The 23,686-nt window shown below is 46.4% G+C and overlaps 1 protein-coding gene across 2 annotated transcripts; it reads right to left on the bottom strand.

Moving 5' to 3' along the window:
- Positions 1 to 669: 669 nt before the first annotated feature.
- On the bottom strand, positions 670 to 23,335 carry SERPINA12 (serpin family A member 12). Of its 2 annotated transcripts, none has more exons than XM_064374506.1 (5): positions 23,215 to 23,335; positions 10,372 to 11,038; positions 8,448 to 8,718; positions 2,863 to 3,010; positions 670 to 909 (listed from the first exon to the last, which is right to left on the bottom strand). In XM_064374506.1, exons 2-5 carry the CDS (start codon positions 11,003 to 11,005, stop codon positions 718 to 720), a joined length of 1,245 nt encoding a protein of 414 aa, XP_064230576.1. In that variant the 5' UTR covers positions 11,006 to 11,038; positions 23,215 to 23,335; the 3' UTR covers positions 670 to 717. The 2 variants fall into 2 exon arrangements, with proteins under 2 accessions (XP_064230576.1, XP_064230575.1); XM_064374505.1 differs by lacking the exon at positions 23,215 to 23,335 and adding an exon at positions 16,693 to 16,887.
- Between the last annotated feature and the right edge of the window lie 351 nt (positions 23,336 to 23,686).

The raw sequence follows: 23,686 nt of genomic DNA on the forward strand, positions 1-23,686 counted from the left end.
GGACTGGCTGCATCCCTGTTTCCCCATCCACCTGGATACCTGTGAGCCCAGAGCTCCCACATGGACACTCTGGGGAGGATAATTGGCCAAGGGCTCACAGAGCGGGGACCAACTTTTCTAAAGCACCGAGCTAGCTTCCTCAGAGCCCCAAAAGGAGTGGCAGGATTCTCACTTCAGAAATAAGACAGGCTCAGAGAAGGTTTGTGGCTTTCTCAAAGATACCTCATTCTGGGATTTGAACTCCAGTCTCTCGCTCTAGATTCCAGGTGCTTTCTGTGGCCCATACCTTCCCCAAATTACCCATCAACAGCCAGTCAACCTGGGGCAGGGTTGTGGGGAGAAACGTTTGTTTATTAAATCACAGCGTCCCTCAGCCTGCTGGAGGGGAGAGGAGAATGCCACTAAGTGGGTGGAGGGTGGAGCACTGAATCCCAGCATGAGTGGGCAGGAAGGAAACCGGGCACAGGAGTTCCTAGAACTTGCAATTTTGCTCATTCGGGCAGTCTAGGGAGATGGTGACGGTGAGGGACTAAATCGAATGTGCCTGTGACTTCCATCTCAGGAAGATGAAACATGTTTAGCCCCAAGCCATGTTCAGGGTCTGCAGCAAGCAGGAATTTGCCTTTATTGAGGGTTAACAATCTTTCCCAGGAGGAGCACGGAGGATATTTTCTCATCGTAAATCAGTAGCAGATAGGGTTTGTCTGTCTTGCTCCTTTATTTTTCAGTAGGGTTAAAAATCTTTCCCAGGAAGAGCACAGAAGATATTTTCTCGTCATAAATCAGTAGAAGGTAGGGTCTGTTTATCTTGATGACGAGTGGTGTCTCCATGGGCAGAGTCTGTGCTCCGGTGCCAGCGGCCCCCTCCGTGCCCCTCTCATCCATCTTCAGCTCAGCCTTGTGCACAGCCTGTGGAAGCCAAGGTCAAAGTCAGGGCCTGCCAAGCTGCTCAGTGACCGTGGTGGGCCAGAGGCCCAGAGAGGATCGGAGAGGGAGACAACTTGGCCAAAGCCGGCAGCACAGCAGTAACTTGGCTGGTGTCAGCCACTCCAGGGTTCCTGTCTCTTTTGCCATTATTGCTGGAGAATATTTGACAGGTAGATGCCACATGAAGGAAAAGACAGTGCAGGGGGAGCATCAATTATGGGGCTTGGTAGGGGGAGAGATGGAATGGCGTTTTCTTCTCTTTCTCATGGATTACAGGGAAGCATCAACCATAGCCATGGCAGGAAAGGTGGTGAAAGTGAGATGGTGGGATGCCTACCCTGAAGCCTCCAGCACCCCCTTTCATTCGCCTGGGGGTGGTTAGGAGGGAGAAGGATTCTGGATTAGCTTTTTCAGATGACTCACATCCCAGACCCACTCCAAAGCCATCAACATCTGTAAACAGGTGATCAGTACTGGGAAACATAGGACTGTGTGAGATCCTGGCACATTTCTTTCTAGTCTCCAAAATTCTCACAATTTTACTTGCAGAAAACAGGACAGTATCCTGTGTTAGAATCACAGCTGTCAGCAAATGTAACCACAGAGAGAAATGAGCCACTGAACTCAACAAGACCTTCGGAGCTGACATTGAATGTTTGTGGGAAGTCTGTGGGAAAGCTCGAAAGTGAGAAAATTCTAGTAACTGTGTTTCTTACGTCAACGTGAAAAATACACTGGAATCTGTGCCATCTGATTGAGAGCAGTGGGCTCAGCTTGGCAAGCTGGATCCTTCCTGGCCTGGCTTGAACCTCCCACTTCATCTCCGACTAAGCACCCAGTCCCCACCACCTACTGCTCCATGATATCCAACCCCCAGCCTTGGCCACGCTGCTACACCCATCACGGCGCCCCTCTCTGCTTGTGGAAATCTTTCCCCTCCTTCAATGCCTTTTTAACCCCAAAGTAGGGTTGCCAGGTAAAATACAGGACATCCAGTGAAATTTGAATTCAAGTTAAACGATGAATATATTTTAGTGTCAGTATGTCCCATGCAATATTTAGAACATACTGACATTAAAAAAATTATTCATCGTTTATCTAAAATTCAAATTTAATTGGGTATCTTGTATTAAATCTGTGAAATACAGCGACCCTACCTGTATGGTGCCCTCTTCTCGCCCCCGACAGTCAGTGCTCACCTTTGCCAGAGATCACAGGGTCCTTTGCTTGATCATCTCTTCCTATGCAGCATGTGCTTACTGCTAACTCTTAAGGACTGTGTGGCTTTGGGCGCGGTGGCTCACACTTGTAATTCCAGCACTTTGGGAGGCCGAGGTGGGTGGATCACCTGAGGTCAGGAGTTTGAGACCAGCCTGGCCAACATGGCTAAACCCTGTCTCTACTAAAAATACAGAAAAGTTAGCCCAGTGTGGTGGTGGGTGCCTGTAATCCCATCTACTCAGGAGGCTGAGGCAGGAGAATCGCTTGAACCTGGGAGGCGGAGGTTGTAGTGAGCCAAGACGCACTACTGCTCTCCAGCCCGGGCAATAAGAGTGAGACTCCATCTCAAAAAAAAAAAAAAAGAAAGAAAGAAAAAAGAAAAAAGAAAAGAAAGGTGTGGCCTTTGAGAGAGAGTCTGGGTCAGACCTAGACCAGTTCTAGGCCTGGTAACTGTTCTAGGCCTTGATCAACGTTTGCTACATTGAATTGATTTCCAAAATAGCAGCAGTTTGAAAGACTGGAAGCATGAGGCTGGCAAGGGTTATGTGGTTTTCCCTGGATCACAGGGTTGGTAAGGGGCAGGGCTGGATTCATGGCCGCCTCAACTGGTGGGTAGCATCCTGGCCCTGACAGCCACTGTGACCCTGGGTCTGGCCCGGGGCTGGGCGAAGGCCCCTGTGCTGCAGGAGTGGAGTCCAGGCCTTGTGGGCTTACCTGGCTCACTTTCAGGCTGCGATGAGGGGTGATCTTGGTGAGATCACCATGCTCCTCAAAGATTTTGGTGACACCCATGTAGGAAAGGGTCTTCTTCAGGTCAAAGGTGCCTGTGATGTAGAGTCTGGGCACAGACACATCTACGACCCTGGGAAATGGACATGACAAGGGTGAGTGGTCGAGCCCCATTGTTTCGCAGGGCAAGCCTCAGGATACATGAAGAATGAAACATGTGTCCTCCAGCCCCAAAGGTCTCCAATCTCTCTCCATCCACAGAATGAGGAGGGGCTCCTTAACCCTGGGACCCTGGTTTCAAAACACCATATGCTCTTCGAACTGTGTTCCTGCTTCCCAGCACACCTGCCCCAGAGCCCTCATCCACAGGGGGTATTCTCAGTCCCCCCGAATCTCTGGGCCCCTCAGCCAGTCCCTGAAGATGTCCTCACTGTAGTCTCTGCCATGCCTGAGCCCCGAGCCCATCCTGACCCCAGAAGACCTGACACTGGAGGCAACAGGGCACCCAGGATCTGGAGCTAGACAGCACTGAGTTCAAATCCACGCTGTCTCTCTTGAGCTCTGCAACTTGGGGCAAGTGAGCTTCCCTTTGTAAGTCTATTGTGTGAGAAGGAAGATGATCATCAATGCCTCACTAGGGGTGCTAAGGCAAATGCAGACAAGGCACTCAGCAGACAGTTGGTGCTTAGCAGAGAGCAGGCATCTCACACCCTCTGTGGCTGGACCGATCAGCCTCCTGCCTGGAGCCCAGGGCCAGGTGCTCCTGAGGTACCTGCAGGCCTGGATTCCTGTTCACCTGGCTGGCCCTGCACCTCATTCCTGCCTATGTGTCCTCTCTCTCCCGTATCACCCATAAACAGAGGCCCTTTGATCCTCCTCTGGAGCAGGCCGCACGCTAGAGTGACCCTATCCTCAAAAACTAACATCAAGAGATCTTTCTTGGCCTTGAATAGTCTCTCCAGCCTCCAGCTCATTTCTTTTCTTCCTTTTATAGCAGAGGTCATCTCTGCCAGTTATTTCCACTCTTTCCCATGATTGCCTCAGTCCACTCCAGTCAGCTCTTTGACTTCAACTTTCTACAGAAGCAACTCTTTCCAGAGCCACTGTTGATGTCCAGCCTTCCACGTCCCAGAGCTGACTCTCAGCGAGCCGCACCTGACAGTAATCCCTTTCTCCAGGGTGAAGCGTTCCAAGCCCGCCCCTCCAGGCTTCCCCTCCTTCCCCTGACGCCTGCCCCTGTCTGGCTCCACCCCTCCCATCTCTACCGGCTAGGCTGCTGCTTCGAGGCTCAGACCTTGTTCCCCTTCTCTTTTCCACCTTCACTCCCTCCCCGTGCATGCCATTCAGTCTCACAGCTTTAAATATCGACAGCCCCAAAGACTCCCACATTTACCTTTCCACTCATTCAGTTACTCAACATTTATTAAATGCCTGCTGTATGCCAGGCACTGTTCTAGGTACTGGAGACGCATCTATGCACAGAACAGGCAAAGCTCCCTGCCCCTGACTGTGTGTTCCAGCAGGGAAGACAGGTGATAGAATCAACACAACAAAAAGTACCACCTAAGCCAACATACACGTACACGGGTAAGGATAGACAGAAAAGAAGGCTTGGGATTGAGCCTTGAGACACTCACCTCTGAGACCTGGAGGAGGAGAGGGGTCTCCAGCAAAGGAGACTGAGGAGGGGAGAGGCGGGAGGCGCTGTGAGAGTGGAGAGGTGGAAGAGAAGAGCGCCTTAAGGAGGTGGGGACAGCAACCGGCCCAACAACGAGGCCTGAGACTGACTGCACTCCACAACACAGACACCCTTGGTGCCTGGGAATGGAGCTCTCCATGAGAAGTGGGCACAGAAGCTGGACTAGAGTGGGCTTGGGAGGGGATGAGAGGGACTAGGGGCTGTGAATAGAGGCAACTGCTTCACGGTATTCACCTGCAAAGGGGCAGTGATGAAAAGGAGGAATAACTGGGGGAAAGGAGAGGTCGAGAGCTTTTATGTTGGAAAAATAATAGTCTTGAGATTTCCTGCAGGCCAGCACAAGCCTTACAGGGCAGCGTGCACAGAAGGCAGACACCTGCTTCGTCTTCTTGCACAGAAGCCACTTCTATGAAGTTAACCCTGGCCCCCTGCAAGGTTTCATGATGGAAAAGATAAGAGCATCTTTGTATCTGATAGAAATGATTCAGAAGAGAGAAAAATATATGCTGATGTAGGAAAGAGAGGAGAGCATTTCTAGGGTGACGTTCCTGAGTAGTGAGGGGCCGTAGGTCTAGCACACAAGTGGGGAGATTGGCTTCAGTTTGTGCCAATGTGTGAAGGTGCTAAACGCAGCTGCTGCTGGCAGGTGAGCGCATATACCAACACGTATGGAAAAGTGCATGCGGGGCACTCAGTCTGGGAGTGGACCCTCAACACTGCTGAACAGGACAATGGCTATTTCAAAGCCACCAGCAGTTTTCCACTCCTGAAGGGGGATCCTGAGAAATAGAGCTTTTCCTCTGGGGAAATCAGAGCAGCAGGTGGCCTCAAATTATGCAAATCCAAAGCAGGTGTCTGCCTCCTGCACCAAGGCCAGGTGGAAGTCTCTGAAGCCTGAATTCTGACATATTCTACCCACATGTAAGTTGGGGTGTGTCTGTGGACTTGGTTACTTCTTTTTAGGGAAAAGGTGATTTTTCTCTTCAGCCTCTTCTAGGCCCTGCAGTCTGGAGGGAACTGCAGAAAGAGCGCATAGGGATAGCCTGTCTGCCTCTGCTCTCCCATAGGGGACAACTGAGGTGTCTGGACCAGGCTTCCCATCTGTAGATCAAACTGACTTGACCACTTGTCTCCCAGACATAATGAGCTCAGAAAGTAGGAACATTTTTTGACAAAATGTAATTCCCTGGGGACTGTGGGCAAGCCCCCTGTCCTGCAAGAAGATTTGGAGTTTCTTCTCGGGAAGGTGGACATTATTAACCTGTCTGTCATTTCAAGGCTAGAAGTGACTGGGGAGGCCAGAGATCACTGGGATGAGAGGAACCTTCCTCTCCATGACCCTTCTGGCAGGGAGGCCTGGCCTCAAGTCATGGAGATGTGGGGAGCAGTCCCAGAAGGATGGGGGAGACAGACTAGGCACTAGTTAAATGGAAGGAAGTGCCCTGGAAGAGAGCCTGGGAGCAGCCTGCACTTGGACTTCATAAGATGCCACTTCCATGGACTCTAAGTTATCTTGAGTCCCTGTGAGGAGCTTTAGTTCTGTTATTCCCAAATCTCCAGGAAGACTGGTGCTAGCTTACAGAAAATCTTGAAGGTTCTATTCCACTCTTGAGTAAAGGTGCAAAATGAGATGAAGCCTGAAGCCAGAGAGATGGTGGCAGTGCCCAGGGAACATCCCTGTGTGGTTGGTGGTGGCCTGATGGTGGTCACAGCAGCAGGGGCTGCAAAGGGCCTCGGCGAGGGGATTGTGAAACCCCCAGTGCAACACCTGAGCTGTAGCCCCATAGGAAACTGTCAGACATGGCTTGGAGATGGGGATAGAGTGCACTCAGGAAGCCGAGTTCCAGCAAAGCAACTGCAGGGTCTCAAGCCACTGTAATCTGAGTCCTACAGGAAACATCATCTTCTGGAGTCCAAGTCTCACAAAGCCAGGACTTCTGGATGAAGTGAGGTGGAAGATCTGGCATCCCTCCCACTTTTCACCTTCTCTTCACTTTCTGCACCCCCCAATTCCCTAGGGAGGCCTCCAAAGCCATCTCTGTGAACTCTAAAACTCTGTAGAGTGCAGGCAGAAACACGTCAGTCCCTTTGGGAATGTCCCTATGTTAAGAGACAGAATGGGACATCCTGTGGGTGGTAGCTTTACTGAACTGATGTGGCTCCTTTCACACAGAACACAGCCTTGGAGGCATCATTGCAGAATGCATCTCTGATATCTAGAATAGCTGCAGCCTCAAGAAAGGGAAATTCTGGTTCCAAATGCTTTCAATAAAGTCACATTTAAGGAAGAGGGGAGAAAAGTGACAGAGCATCCCAAGAGCGCTGCCATCCCTTGAGATCTGCACAGCCTCACCTGCCCTTCCCACTGGGAACATCTTCTTCAGTGGAAAGACAGCTGCCCTAGGGCTTCAACCTGAGGGTAAGAGGGTCAGATGTGCAGGACACCTGCCATTCAGTAAACCAGAGGTTGAAAAGTTCTGCTGAGGTAACTTGGAACTCTGCCTCTTCAGCCAATGGGAGGGAGAAAGAGAGAGGAGCTCACATTTGGGTGTGTTTTTTGTGGGCAATGCTGTGCTAAGGCACATTTATTCTCTTGAGAGTACTGTGATGTTGGCAAGAGTATGACCACACACCATAGATGAGAAGACCAGGTCTCGGCTAAAGGTTGTAACCTGGACCCTTCCTTTTGTTTTAGTGGCCAGACCCTGCCAACCCTTGCAGCTCCCTCATTCCCAATGGAAAGGGCAGGTGAGGCTATGCCAATATCAAGGAATGGCAGTGCTCTTGGGATGCTGTGCCACTTCGCTCCCCCATCCCAGAACTGTGACTTTATTGGACTTTATTGGAAGCATTTGGAATCAGAATTTCCCTTTCTTGAGCCTGCAGCTCACTTTAGATCAGAGATGCCTTCTGCAATGATGCCTCCAAGACCCTGTTCTCTGTGAAAGGAGTTGCATCAGTTCAGTTACCACCCATGAGTTGCCAAGCTCAGTCCTGGCATCATCTCTGCCTCTCTTGGAACCATCCTTGGTGACTGATAGGACATCAGGTGTGGCAGAAGTTTTCAGTAAACACCTTTAAGGAGATGCATGGGGAATGATGACAGGGGAAAGGTGGAAGAAGGAACGAGAAGAACACAGAAGAGGCCATGTGACACCTGTCCAAGTGGAAGCTGCCCACTCTGCTACGTCACCTTCACTGCTCTGGCCACCAGAGGCCACTAGCCCAGCCACTTTTAAGGCACCGTGTATGTCCATGCTGACACTATGTCCCCAAGAGTAAAACCCAACATCAACCCTTACCTCTCTCCCCAAAATCTCTCAGTGAGCAAGTGCCTGGAAGGAATTCTGTAGGCTTGGCATTAATCCAATCTCAGTTTGTGTTTCAAAAGAAAAATATTTACTCCCTTTGGTTCTTCAACTATTATTCGTGTAACTTACTTGGGACACTTAATGGGTTTTAGTGTGACACCACAGTTGACAACATCATTCTACTCACAGCGAACAACTCATAGCCCCCTTTTATAGCCCCTATTTGTCCTTGCAGTTTCCTTTGCTCCTCCGCCTTTCATACAGACTGCCACTCAGCCTTGAAGATTTGGCACAAATATCCTCTGTGAAGTCCTCCCTGACCACTGCCCTCCACTAAGGCTCCAACTACTATGCTCTCACAGTCTTGATGTATCTCCCTCAAAGAGCCAAGAACTTCATTCTATTCATGTGATGGATTCCCCAGTCCACTTCCCACCATAATACAAGTTTATTATAGAGCCCAGAAGAGAACTTGACCATAAGGTAAGAGCTCAGATAGAAGAAATAAGAGGGAAGACAGGGAGAAGGAAAAAGCTGCAAGGCCTAGGCACCCTCTTTACCTGTGTGACAGTAATGTTTTCCATCTGGAGAAAATGTTCACTTGTAAGCCCTCCTCCAAGTCCTTCAGCTTGCCCTCATCAGGAAGGATGAAGATGGCTGTGATATTTTTCCGGTAGGGTATTTTCAGGACGGTGCAAGAGAGCTTATCATCATATCCAACTTGGTACATGCCACTATGGAACATCATGGGCACCTTCACTGAACTGTTTTTCTCCAGAAAGAAATCTTCTTCTTTAGTTAGATTTGGATTAAACTCATGTCGCCACTTGCCTTAGATTGAAGAAAGACAAGATGACATGATTATCCCAAGGGAACAGAGGTGACTAAATCCAACTAACCACTGGTCTCTGTCCACACAGATTCAGGGTAAAGGGGGATATTCTGGGATATCAGGGAAGTCCTTGCCCTTATGCCATGTCCTGGAGACTTCTGATGAGATGGGCTCAGGTGCAATTATTAGTCCCCAAAAGAAGCCAGGACTAGGTTGACGAGTTAAGAAAGGAACATCAGACTCTCATAAGCCCAGGTTCCCCTGAGCCCGAGAAAGCCCATAGATTATGTCTTAACAAAGGGGATTGCATTACAATTAATGAGGGCTAATTGAGTCTGATGTGAGAAAAAATGCTTGATTCTAATCTGAGTCATCCCTGAAGGAGCTGCTGTCATGTGGGACTAAGAAAACTGGTGGAACAGGCTGCCGTTGGAGCTTACCAAAGAGTAGTGAACACTGAAGCCTGGGTGCCTGGACTCTGAAGATACCTTGACCTATTGGGCATAAACTCAGACCTAGGTCTTTCAAACCTGCTACCTCAGAGTCCCTCGTTATAGGGCCAACTCCCTGCATTCAAATCCTGGCCTCATTGTTCTATCTGCCTGTCCAGAAGGTTATCAAGGGTTAACCTTGGACAAGTGTCTCAATCTTCCTGATCCTCAGTGTTCTTATTTGTAGAGTGAGGAGATTGACAGCTTTGACATGTAGTGGGATAAGGCAGCGCAGCTCAGTGCCTGTGTATGTCGAGTGTTGAGTACGTGCTAGTCATTAGCAGCAGCATTATTTTCACTGTTATTGCTATTGCTATCTAGGGGACATAGCGATTTCAGGAAATTCCAGATTCTCCTCTTTCTTTCTCTGGTTTGGGCAGACTGAAATTTTAGACTGCCATTGGTCACCTATTTTCCTCTTTAGCCATAAATCTCTCTGTGGATTTTGAGAACCCTCAATTTTTTATATTTAATACCATGTTGCTGACATCCCAGCAGTGATTTTGTCTGGACTGATGGGTGTTGGCCTTTGATTCTCACCTAGTTTGGCTAACCTGTCTGTGTACATGTGTTCTGTGTGGTGTTAGGGGATAAAGCTGAAATTTGGAAACATTCTTCCACCTTTTTTTTCAGTCTGATAAAGAGACTTTATATATTGTATATATAAGGAGACCCACCAAGTGACCACCAAGTGATCACCCACCAAGTGATAATCAACACAATCACCATCTCAGGTGTCTGCTTAGAGTGGTGGAAAGCACACAGTGCTAGGGTCAGAAGAAATGGGTTCCAGTCCTGACTCTCATTGATGGACTTTGTAGTAAGTTAGTCCATCTCTCTCTGAATTTTTTCTCATCTAAGAGATGAGAATAAAACGTCATTCCAACCTGTATAACTAATGTTGTGTTAGGATAATCACCAATAATGAAAATGATAGACTTCATAAAGCTCATTTTACATATATTTTCACTTTAAATCTCAACAATTGTGTGATGAGTTGTGTATCATGGTACCCATCTTACAGATAGAAAAAGTGAGATTCTGAGAGATAAATCATATATGGATTCAAGGTCACAGAGCAAACAGGTGACCAACCCAGGTTTTTAACCCAAGTCTAATGGTCATCCTATTCTTTCCCCATCAACGTGCCAAAAGCCTTACCTCGAAAGAAAATATAATTTGTAAGAAGCATCACAGTGCCAGGGTCTATATTTTTGATCAGGTTGTTAATTTTTCCATGGGTTTTGTGACTGATAAAGTCATTGATCTGCTTCTGAGTATTTTCCAAGTTCTGAAAGTCGGTGGGGATGGTTTCTGCACTGTAAAAGTTCTCAGCATCTTCCAGAAACTTACTCTGTGGCTGCAGCCTCTGGTCAATGAACAGGGTGTTTCCGATGCTCACCTTGAGATCTTGGGTCTTCTGGTTCAGCTCGCAAATGATATAATGGAAGCCCTCATGAAGATCTTTTCCTGGCATGTTTCTGAAGTTGAACCCCTTCTTGATCTCATCCAGGGTGCTGTCTTGGGCACCCAGGCACAGCATGGAGAAAGCTGTAGAGATGCTCAAGGGGGATAGGAGGATGTTCCTGCCAGGGTTGTTAGAGGTCAGCTTCTTAAGCAATTTGAAGCCAAAATCCATATTCTGCCTTGTAAGCTTCTTGGCTGCCATTCTTTCCTTCTGCCTTTGGTCCTGGCTCAAAGCTTCATAATTTGTTGGCGAGAAGCTTGGCTTCAGGAAACCTTTCACAGTGAGGAGAACAGCCAGAAAAATGGCCAGGCCCAGTGTGGGGTTCATTTTCCTTGAAGACTATCCTATTGAGTAGTAGACCTGAGGTTAGCAGAAAAAAAGAACATGATAATCCCATTGTCCACATGTAACCCAGAGGAAGACTGGATGAAAGAAGAAATAAAGTGGCTAGTACGTGTTGTACATGGCGGTTTCTGAGTGCTTTGACTCTTTTATAGCATTTAACCTTTATCATCACCCTGGGGACTAGAAATGATTTTCTACATTTTGTAAATAGGAGGACTGAATGTAGAAGACATCTTTTGTTTTTGCACCCTCTTTATGGAAAGTGTCTCAATTCCTTTGAGGAACTTCTCCCCTCCACTGGACCACAGTGAGGATACCCCGTTGTGTAGGCATGTGGCCCAGACCTGTCAATGCAATACTTCATTCCTTTGCCACATTGGCTAGTTAAATTTAAGAGTGTGACCAAAATCAGGCCAATCAGTGTCTTTCTAAGGGAATGCAAAACTCTCTAAACTTTGGGGCAGCTGGCTTTGTGAAATAGCCCGGAAGCTGAATGTGGCCATGGGGTCCACATGCAGAAGGAGAGGAGACCGAAAGAGGGAGGTGGAAAGATGGAAAGGGACTGACACATCTGATGACATCTTTGGAGTCCCTGGACTAAGCTTTACCTCAATTTACTATGCACCTCCATGTTTCCAAGTTATAAGAGTCAATAAATTTCCCTTTTAGAGTCGGTTGGTTTGAGTTGAAATTTTTTTCCCCTTCAGCCAAAAGAATCATGACTAATCTGCAGAGATCAAGCCCTTTGTTTAAGCTCATATGTTCTTTAGGTGGCGGATACTCATTCTAGGAGGACCTAGGTCTCCAGAAAACCTTCCCTACATGCTTCCCAGGGAGGGAATGGGGACAGCACCATGGGAGAGGAACAGCCAGGTCTGCCTGGCTCGGGACTGCTGCTCATTTCACCCACCTCTCAGCTTTCACGTCTTCCAATGGCATTGTGAGTTTCTGGGAGACAAGACTCTGAGTTACTGTTTTCCCTTAATCTCCAGCCCCAATGCTACAGAGAGATGCCAAAAGCATGTTGGCCTAAAAAGCTTCTTGATTTTTCTGGTTGGACATACTGCTGTCAATAATGGTTATGCCAATTTATATGTAAAATGAAGGCAGATTTCTTTGCTTGGTGATCTGCTATATCATTTAGTCTGCTTTCTTCCTGTAATTTATATCTTATATGTCTGTAATCCATAGGTAATAGTGAGCTTGTCCACAGTAAAGGCTATTCATGGTTGTCTTAGATTGAGTTCCCTAGAAGCAGAACCTGAGATGGGGCTTTAGGTGCATGTTATGTATTGAGGCCATTGTCTCAGCAGGAGCCTGCAGGGAAGTGAGGGGAGTGGGATGGAAAAGGGAAGGAGCCAAGGTGACATCTAGCCTTGGCCTGGTCCACAGCAGGAGGGCTCTCCAGGCTGACCCTTTGGACAGAATCAGTCAGTTGGTGGCTGTGATCTGTCCCCTAGATGCAGGTCATGGTGCATAACTGGGTCAATTAGGTCTTATCAGCCAAGGGCAATTTCCTGGAGAGGAGAGGGCTGCTGTGAGCTGTCAGCAGCCAACCCTCACAGCAGCACCAGCAAAGGGTAACTGGGCCAGCCACCAGCAGGGTCTGCACAGCTAAATTCCCATGTCTAGCTCTTTCTGGTTGACTGAATGAACAGATGAATGAACACCAGGTAGGGCCTGTACCTGGGAGTGTCCCCTGTTCCCAGGTTCTTCATGCCCAAATCCTTCTATGCCAAGCACTGTGGATAGAGCCTTGATGACAGCAAAGGTCTTCAAGGAGTTTGTAGTATAGTATTGGAAAGTTCCAGTGAATACTGGTCATTGTTCCTAAGCATCCACCCTCCCAGCTTCCCAATAGATCCTCCTCCTCTTTCCCTCCTCTGCCTCTCCTTCTCTTCTCCTCTTCTTCTCTTTCTTTTCCTTCTTTTCAATAATATACTCTTCTCTCAGGCAGCCCATGTGTCTCAGGGACAGAAGCCCTGCCGAGCTCCAAGGGAGGGCCTGATCGGTGCTGAGGCATCTCAACTCTCCTGCAACTGGTGGGTTCAGGAGCTAGACCTAATCCAATCAGTGCAGGTGGGAATTTCTGCCCTGATCCTTGTTTAGGGAGGGGCATATGGCTGAAGGGGTGCAATGAGGGATGATTTCAAGACTGTTTGTTGGAATGTTGGGGTGCAGTCTGTCTCTTTCCTGGGATGTCCTGGGCAGGAAGGTGTGGCAGGCAGGGACTAACAGCAGTTTTGCCCCATGAAGGAAGTGATGCTAAGACAAAGCCGGAGCACAAAGAGGATGCATCCAAGGGTTTTTGGGGGAAACTGGAGCTGGGGCCACGGAAAAAGATGACCCCAGAGCCCACCCTGCCTCTAGACCCCAAGTGACGTTGAGTTACATGGTCACTTCCCTGAAGCCAAAAACATTCTCACAAATAAAGGCAGATATATATTTCTAAAATGCCAAGACTACTAAGTAGGCAGGAGTTCTGTGCTCTGCTGTCATGCCTTCATAGCTGTGTGACATTCCAGGAAGCACTTCCCCTCTCTGAACCTAGCTGCTCTCTAAGCACCTTCTATCCCTCAAAAACACTTTTTGGTAAAACTTAATAACAGGTGGTGATAAACAAGGGCTCTACGGGCTGTCTGAAACAGATTATAGAAGAGAAATTAATTAGTAAAATTTCCAAGGATGCTTCAGATAAACAATAGAAAATAGAAAATGGGAAGGAGTCCATCTCAGGGTGTAGGGGGCTGAACTGTTTGTGAAGGCTGCCTGGATTAAAAATAGAAGCTTCTGCTATTCAGAGTGGGTGCAAGTTCCTAGTGCTCAGGAGTGGAGAAGTTAAGACATGTCCCTCAAGGAGCGGAGAAAACATTCTCAGCAGCGGGTTTGGCAGCCAACTGAGATGGAAGCCATTCAGCAACCCAGCAGGAGCCTTGGGAGGAGGCTGGGCAGGGCAGAGCCATAGCAGGGAAGGAACCTGCAGAAAGCACCATCTTGGGAATGCTTCCTGGCACGCACAGCTTTACAGTGATGCTCAGTTGCTGAGCCCTCACGTTTTCTCTACATTACCAAGTTTCAGAAACGAGACCGGATTATGGAATTCCAGGCCTGGATAGATGTCCTCCCAGCTTGTGTTTGTCAGGTATTTCGAGGCAAGTCTCCTAAACCTTCAGGCTCTCAGTATCTTCATCTGTTAAATGAGGGGGATATGGTGATCATTTGGTTTCTTCCCTCATGAGATGCTGCTGATCAGGTGGCACTGCCACTGTCACCCTCCACGGGACACAGCCCACACCCCAGCCTGGCTGAGTCTCAGTGCCCTCCCACCTCTGCATGCCTGTGTCCCAGCAGTCCCCACTGAGCCTCCTCTTCTGGCTCCCTGAGTGCCAACATCCGGCCTTTCTCCCCAAAACAGCCCACACCAGCCTCATTCCCGGCCTTTCCATCTGTCATCACAGGCTTTAAACTGACCCAAATTTGTCAGTTGTGTTAGATGCCTGAGTAGGCTAATTTTTTAATTCCATCAATTAAAATAGCTGAGCAACTAGTTACTTCCCAATAAATTGATAGGTTGCTCTCCTGAGTTGGGCAATTGTTTGTTGGCTTTTTGTTTGGAATGTGTGTGTGTGTGCGTGTGTGTATCTGTGTGTGTTTGGTTGTCATTTAAAATAAATTACTAGAGAAAATTAAAATAAAACCAAGAAAAAAAAAAGAATAAGATAGAAACTGAACTCCACGGGGAACACATGGGACAGGTAAAGCTGTAGTCAGTATTTCAATTCTCTGACCATCCTGCTCCCATGTTCCCTATTAATTGGGAAAAATAATTTCCTTCTCTTATGAATAGATAAAATAGTGCCTCACTGACCGGGAAGTCATTCATCCTGAAGACAGATCCAAATCAGGCAGGAAGCCTCTGCACAGGCAGCAGAGGTGGCTTAACTCTACATGAGAGGGGGTTCCCCATGGGAGGGCACCACTTCCACCTCCACACTGTCCCGATCAGCCAATCAAAGCAACAGCGAGCGGTGACAGCAGACTCGACAATAATAAAATTTGTAATTTTACAAAGTGCTTCCCCTGTTATCACCACAGTTTGGAGAAATAATATCTAAACAGAATACTCACAGGCTACACAGGCTCCCTCGTTATCACCACAGTTTGGAGAAACAATACCTAAACAGACAGTAGACACACAGGCTACAGGAGATCTGCTCAGTTCACAGTGGTTTGGAACCACAGTTTACTTTAGAGAGATCTCCCCTCGGCTTGGGTAGGTCATCCCTCTCCTGATAGTTGACCATCCTACCTCTCTTCCCTGGGATGAAATTGACTAGAAAGAGTTGATGTAATATCCTTCCTTAAGCCAATGAGGTCAAAAACTTTAGAATGCTCTGGACAAGCTCCCATGTCTTGAGCCCCAGCCGAGTGAGCTTCAGGCAACCAGCGTGTTGCCTGCTCATTGGGGAGACGCTTTCCACACTGGCTGCATGCACCAGGCACCCCTTCCTGCCCCAAGAACCCCAGGCCCTCTGAGACCCCACCTTTCCTCAGAAACTTTTCAGAGTACCCCTTGGAATGTGCAGCATTTGGATAAACTCGGTGCCCTCCCTGGGGCTGAGAAATCTGAGGAATCCTTGCTATAGATGTGCTGTGGTCTTCCAACAGAAGACGTTCACCAAAGCCCTGCACTTGAAGAGCCACTCCAGGCCTGCTCTGTGGTTCACCTGCCTTAAGGGACTAATATTACTTTAAGAGGAATCACTCTATAGACATTAGAAATTAAATTATTATTTTTAAAAAGCATGTTTAGAACTAAGTGGTGGTAAGACATATCCTCTCTCCCCTTTTAGAAGTACGAGAAGCCCCATAAACAAACTCTGATGACCACGGCAATATGCTTTTTCCTCTTTCCTGGAAAACAAAGAGTGGAGCACATGTCCCCATTCCACTTCGTAATTTGCCTTGTAGATTTCTGCCTTCATTCTTTAAGAAATATGTTTGAGTCCTCACTCGGTGTCAGGCACTGAGGCAATGCCCAGGAAATGGTTCACATTGATACTGCAGACTGACCTTCAGCCAAACCAGCCCCATAGCCTTTTCCAAACTCTCAACAACTTTCCAGCTGTCTGCCTGACCTGGTCCTCCTCCCCTTCAGTGACTTAATTCTAGGAGGAAGGGATATGTGGGTTGGAAAGGCTGAGAGATCATCAGCTTCAGGACTATCTGTGTCATAAAGAGGGAAACAAGCCCCAGACTGGACAAAGGAAGAGATGATGGTTGCAATGTGCATCAGTGGTGACAATCCAGCCAGTGAAGGCAATTCTGCAGAAATGCATTGAACAGGCTGGTTGGGCTCACTTTCTCCATGAACCAGTGAGTTGATGGATCCAGCCTCTGTCCTCAGGGAGAGATAAAGATTCACAAACACCTCACATACAAGGTTGACTGTGGCCAGTGTCATGCAGCAGGGGTGGACCCAAGTTGGAGGCACCACCTTATGTCCCAAGACCTCTCCCATCCTCACATTCATGAAGCTTTTTTTTTCTCTAGAAAAGCACTGGGCAGTAGATGTCCGCCATACTCTGGCAAAGATGTTCAGCAAATTCCTCAAGAGGGGTTTCCCCATATTTTGGAGATCCTCTAGAATTTTCCTTTCTTGCATGCACCTGGGGACAGTGCTACATCCTCCCTTAATCTGAAGCAAGCTTCGTGTGGAATAGACAAGTAGCACTTGATCTTTTGGAAGGAAAGGTCTCATACTCACAATATATTCAGAAGTCCACTGAGCCAGCCAAATGCGTCTGCCTTTCTTGCTTTATTATTTATACTTCCATGACTTCTTGGAAAAGTAGAGTGAGGCCAATAAAATGAGCTGGCGTGAGTGGGCAGGTGATGGAGGCTCTAGGAGCAATGGCCACACCAGCTCCCTGGGGGTTCTCTTCACCTCTGGAGGTGGTGGTGAGATATTGTACTGGCCACACCCACTGGGCTGTGGCTTCCCTAATGAAGTCCACTAGACATCTTTTGCAATGACTCTATTTCCCAATTGCTCTTCTGGTGTGGAGGCCGGAATGGTCTACAAATAGATCAGCCTGGGGTCCTGATACTGAATACTCAACCCAAATGTTATCATCGCTGCCCATGGGAACAGGTTGATAACTGGGTTTCTTGGGGTCTTTCCCATTTATCACTCACCATTTTCTTTTGCTATTTTTCATGTATTCCAAGTTGTCAGCTCTATTACCTTAGCTCACATGGAGTCCTTTAGGGAAAAAGTTTGAGGAGAGATGAATAGACATCTACATGTATAACTTCCATTAGGAAGAATAGGAACTAAAAATTCACCTCAAAGTTCGTGATCACAGAAATGACAAATTGTTTTCCTATTTCGTATTTGCTGTGCTGGAGTGATGAGACCATGGTTGGGTTCTGTTGTCTCTGCCTCCCCTTACTTTTCTATATTTTCCAAACTGTCTTTTAAAAAACAGATATTACTTTAGAATTAACTTTTTAAAGGCTTAAAATAAAAAATATTCTTATCTTCAGTTTTATCACTTGGAGAGAGAAGCGTTGATGATGTCTGGGAACTTCCCAAACTCACTGATCCTGGGATGGAAGAGCAACAAGTTCAACATACCTGTCTTCAATTCCGCGTTATCTAGTGAGCTCCAGAGAGCTGAAAAATCATTCATGTATTTCTTCCCCATTCAGTGGTGTTTCATAGTAGCTCATATCTGACCGAAGCACCTCAGAGGCCTCGGAAGAGCTATGGGTGGTGTTTTTCCTTTCTTTGGGTTGCTGCTTTAGCAAACACATGACTCTCATTCCCAGAGCTATTTAGAGCAGGCTACCCAGAGAAGCCTTCTTGGAAAGAGGCGACACTGGTTCATTCCCAGGCCTTGTTCAGCCACAAGCTCTATGTACTCAGGGCCTAGATGAACAAGGCCTTGGGATGTGGGTTCTGGAACTGCCCAGACCGGAAAGCACCCCTGAAGAAGCCCCTGAGCCACCACCTTCCCTCCCTTCTCTCACCCAGGGAGCAAGGCCTGCCTGCTGGGATGCATGGGTCAGAGACACTGTGTGACCGGTAAGATGAGAGACTTCACGCTGGCCAGCTCTGGTCACCAAAGGAAGGCAGAGGGGACAGAAGGACGGGCTGAGGCTAGGGAGTCCAGGTGGTCCCATAGTGACTGTAGAGTCTGTAGCAGTGGAAGATCAGAGCCAGTGAGGTGGGCACTGACCCAGAATCCAGGTTTGTACCCCTGGTTTGGGAGGGAAAACCCTGCCCTCTAATTACAGGGTGAGGCCTTTGTGAGTCCAAGGGCCATGCCTCCCTGCCTGCCTGCCCCAGACACACTCTGCTCCAGGGCAAATTCCCACAGGAGACGTGTAGGGAGAGGCCAGGGTGGGGATGCCCACTGAGTTACATGGGTAGCACTGGGGATGCCTGAGTTCAGACAGTGCCAGAGGCCAGTAGACCACAGGCAGAGGATTGCCACAGGTGGGCTGCAGGCCAGTCAGTCACTACACCCTGGTGGGAAGTTGCCGGTCCTGCCTGGGGAAAAGAGCCCCAGAGGAGGTGAACATCTGTGGAGAGCGGTGAAGGAGACAGGCATGAGAGGGAGCAGCCTCCTCCACACACACATTAAGGGACCTCAGCCTAGACTTGAGGCAGTCCCTGCCTCCCTCAAGTTAAGATTCAAGGACCATGGATTTGTGCCTGGTATTCACTGGGGCTAGGAGGATGAAGCGGATTGTCCAGCCTGGGGGAATTATTGTTATAAGTTAATCTGCCCGAGGCACTGGCCAGAGGCTGGGGAGTGGTCTGAATATTTTTTACATTATTTCCTTGTGTAGGTGTGAGAGGGGAGCTAGGAATTTCCATCCTTACTATCACTCTTTGGATCTCCTAGATGCCAGAAACATGTTAATGACCATGACACACCCTAATTCCAAGAGCTCTGGTCTGACGGGAACACAGGAGAGCACAGAGATACAAGTCACACTAGGTAAGGGCTAGAGAAAGAACTAAAGTGTATTCAAATAGCAAGAGAGAAAATCAAATTGTCTCTGTTTGCAGATGACACAACTATATATTTAGAAAATCCCATCGTCTCAGCCCACAATCTCCTTAAGCTGATAAATAACTTCAGCAAAGTCTCAGGATACAAAATCAATGTGCAAAAATCACAAGCATGTCTATACACCAATAATAGACAAGCAGAGAGCCAAATCATGAGTGAACTCCCATTCACAATTGCTACAAAGAGAATAAAATACCTAGGAATACAACTTACAAGGGATGTGAAGCACATCTTCAAGGAGAACTACAAACCACTGCTCGAGGAAATAAGAGAGGACACAAACAAATGGAAAAACATTCCATGCTCATAGGTAAGAAGAATCAATATTGTGAAAATGGCCATACTGCCCAAAGTAATTTATAGATTCAATGCTATCCCCATCAAGCTACCATTGACTTTCTTCACAGAACTAGAAAAAAACTACTTTAAATTTCATACGGAACCAAAAAAGAGCCCACATAGTCAAGACAATCCTAAGCAAAAAGAACAAAGCCGGAAGCATCACGCTACCTGACTTCAAACTATACTACAAGTCTACAGTAACCGAAACAGCATGGTACTGGTACCACAACAGATATATAGACCAATGGAACAGAACAGAGGCCTCAGAAATAACACGACACATCTACAACCATCTGATCTTTGACAAACCTGACAAAAACAAGCAATGGGGAAAGGATTCCCTATTTAATAAACGGTGTCAGGTAAACTGGTTAGCCACATGTAGAAAACTGAAACTGGACTCCTTCCTTATACCTTATACAAAAATTAACTCAAGATGGATTAAAGACTTAAACGTAAGATCTAAACCCATAAAAACCCTGAAGAAGACCTAGGCAATATCATTCAGGACATAGACATGGGCAAAGACTTCATGAGACTAAAACACCAGAAACAATGACAACAAAAGCCAGAAATGGCAGATGGGATCTAATTAAACTAAAGAGCTCTGCACAGCTAAAGAATCTATCATCAGAGTGAACAGGCAACCTATAGAATGGGAGAAAATTTTTGCAATCTATCCATCGGACAAAGGGCTAATATATAGAATCTGCAAACAGCATAAACAAATTTACAAGAAAAAAAATCAAAAAGTGGGTGAAGGATATGAACAGAAACTTATCAAAAAAAGACATTTATGCAACCAACAAACATATGAAAAAAAGCTCATAATCACATTCATTAGAGAAATGCAAATCAAAACCACAATGAGATACCATCTCACTCCAGTTAGAATGGTGATTATTAAAATCAGGAAACAGCAGATGCTGGAGAGGATGTGGAGAAATAGGAACAGTTTCACACTGTTGGTGGAAGTGTAAATTAGTTCAACCATTGTGGAAGACAGTGTGGCGATTACTCAAGGATCTAGAAATAGAAATACCATTTGACCCAGCAATTCCTTATTACCCAAAGGATTATAAATCATTCTACTATAAAGACACATGCACACTTATGTTTACTGAGGCACTGCTCACAACAGCAAAGACTTGGAACCAACCCAAATGCCCATCAATGATAGACTGGATAAAGAAAATGTGGCACATATACACCATGGAATACTCCACAGCCATTAAAAAAGGATGAGTTCATGTCCTTTATAGGGACATGGATGAAGCTAGAAACTATCATTCTCAGCAAGCTAACAGAAGAACAGAAAACCAAACACCACATGTTCTTACTCATAAGTGGAAGTTGAACAATGAGAACACATAGACACAGGGAGGGGAACATCACACACCGGGGCCTGTCAGGAGTGGAGGGCTAGGGCAGGGATAGCATTAGGAGAAATACCTAATGTTTATGACGGGTTGATGTGTGCAGCAAACTACCATGGCATGTGTATGCCTATGTAACAAACCTGCACGTTCTGCCCATGTACCCCAGAACTTAAAGTATAATAATGATTAAAAAAAACAGTGGATGTCCATACAGGAAAAAAATAAACAGTGACCATTTTACTCAACATACAGAAGTTAATTTGAGAAGTCACACACCTAGATGTGAAAGATATTAGATTGGACCATATGAAACCATCTTTAATTTTTTTTTACCTCAAAACCCACAAAAATTAAAATGATAAAGCTTCTAGAAGAAAATATATTAATAGTAGAACATCTTCATGACCATGAGATAGGTAGAAAGTATTAACCATTTTTAAAAAGTGATAAATGGAATTTCACTAACAGTAAGAGCCTTGTTCCTCTAAGATCACCTAAGAGAGTACAAAGGCAAGTCACAGGCTGGGAGTGGTATGTGTAATGTCTGTGTCTGATAAAGGGCTCATGGCTGTTTTTAAGCACTTCTACAAATCGACTGAAAAAAGACAACTTAAAAACTAAGCAAAGACATGAAAAAAATATGAAAGAAGAAATCCAAACGGCCAATAAGCATCTGAAAAGGTGCTTGACATCATTAGTCATCAGAAATATGCAAAACAAAACTACAAGAAGAACTCGCTACACACCCACTAGAATAGCTCAGATTAAAAGGACCAGAACACCAGGGCGTGGAGCAAGTAGCACTCTCTTCCACTGCGGGTGGGTGTGCAAACCGACACCAACGCATTGGCTGGAAAATTGCTTGGCAGGATCTATAAAAGGTAAACATATGCTTACCCTTTGACCCATTCATTGTATCTCAGAGTATATGCCCAATAGAAATGAGTGCCTGTGGGTTTACAAAGATGTGTACTACAATGTCCATAGTGCCTTTATGTAATAAACCCAAAGAGGAAACAACCCAAATGTCCATTTATAGTAGAGCAGGGAGAGAGAGAGAGATTCTGGGCCACCATCTCAGACCATACTTTGCATTTCCCTGGGTGGCCCCGCTTTTCTCTGGTTTTCACAGGATCCCCAGTTGATGCTCATGACAGACAGCTTTGGGAGCCAGTGATCAAGAGTGTGAAACACTGCAAAGCCCAAATCCCACTAGAACAAATTATACTGTACCTCCAAGCAACAAGACAAAGACTGAGTTAACGCAATGTAGCTTTAGTCATTGAATTCAGCTCCACTTGGGGAGCTTAATCAATAAATGAGTTAAAATTAATAAATAATTGATTTTGAAAGAAACTATTTTTAAGCTATCTCCAACAAGATCCTAAGTTACCCTAAAAAGCTTCTAGTAAAAAATGTTGAAAATCTTTCCATACAAAAATCTAACAAGTAAGAATAAAAAGAGAGAAATAGAAATATATTTTCAAAAAAACTAATTGGGAAGCATTCTGCAAATAGCAAATAAATTCAAGACGGCATTTCAGAACATTTGAGAAAAGGTGAGTTATTGGGAAACAAACAAATCATTTTAAAAGCAAAATTACAAGTGTTGGAAGAAAACTTTTTCATAATGTTAGAGTGAGAAAGAACCTCTTAAGCATGATACACAGTGAGAAACCATGCAAGAAAAGATGGCAAAGATGGATATACCATCTTTATGCAATGTGTTACATCTTTACAGAACATGTAAAATTTGGAATTACAAATCGGAACGTGTGTACAAGATAAAGAGCTAATGGTCTTAACAACAAAGAGTTCTTATATATCAATAAGTAACCACATGTGTTTCTCAATCAGCAAAAAGGTAAAAAATTTGGGTAAATTTGCATTGAAACATTGTTGGTGGGGGCCAGCTTCGATTTTCCTTATCTTGTTTTCTTCTTTGTCTTTGTCTCTGCAAAACAGGGTACTTTCATGCATATATTAGTAGATATGGTTATTGATAGACATTATGTATTTTTCACATCAACTTTGTGAGTTTCCTATATAGCTGTACAGTTAGCAGATTCAGGATTCAAAAATCAGGTCTTCTGGTTTTGAATCCTTTGTTCCATGGATAGCTTTCTGGTAGACCATAAATGAAAGCATGGCCACAGCATCTTGACAGCCAGCAGGGACCCATGAAACTCTTGGCCAGACTGGTGATCCAGCTCTAGAGCTAGACATGAGAAGGACGCAGAATGTCTGTCTATTTGAGTGATCACCTTGGCCCTTGGTTCTCTTCCTCTTCCCTAAGACAGAGAAACAGACAGACAGACCACACACACAAACACACACACACACACACACACACACACACACACACAATGCCCCTTGGACTAACCTCACCTCCCCAGTTCCTCCTTTCTCCTCAGGTCGATCTTCCTTGGCCTTCCCCAGGTGTTGCAGATCCCTAGTCCTCTTTCAATCTTGGTCCTGCAGCCTCCAGGTTCCAAGTGTGTTCCTCTAGGCTCCTCAGCCCCACAAGCCTTGTCTACAAACTGGGTGGACTTTGCCCAATTACCTGCTGAGCCTGCCTCTGCCACCTCCACCCCTTTCCCAGGATCAGCCTGGCCAATTGGCCCTGCCAAGCGTCTCACTCAGAGAGCAAAGCATCTGTGAGTTCTCTTCCTCACCCTTTGGAAAAGCTCAGGCTTGCTTTTCCTCTCCCATCCCAAATAGCAAGGGGCACTGTGCTAGGCACACCCAAAGTGCTCTATAGATTCACTGATGAGGGCCTGGCTTGCTAGGACCTGGGTGTTTGGCACCCAGTAAACCACATAAAGGTGAGAGCACAGAAACCAGAGTGACACACG

The sequence above is a fragment of the Aotus nancymaae genome, unplaced genomic scaffold (genome assembly GCF_030222135.1).
Source record: "Aotus nancymaae isolate 86718 unplaced genomic scaffold, 86718_ANA_hifiasm-v0.15.2.pri h1tg000011l, whole genome shotgun sequence".
Taxonomy (NCBI): domain Eukaryota; kingdom Metazoa; phylum Chordata; class Mammalia; order Primates; family Aotidae; genus Aotus; species Aotus nancymaae.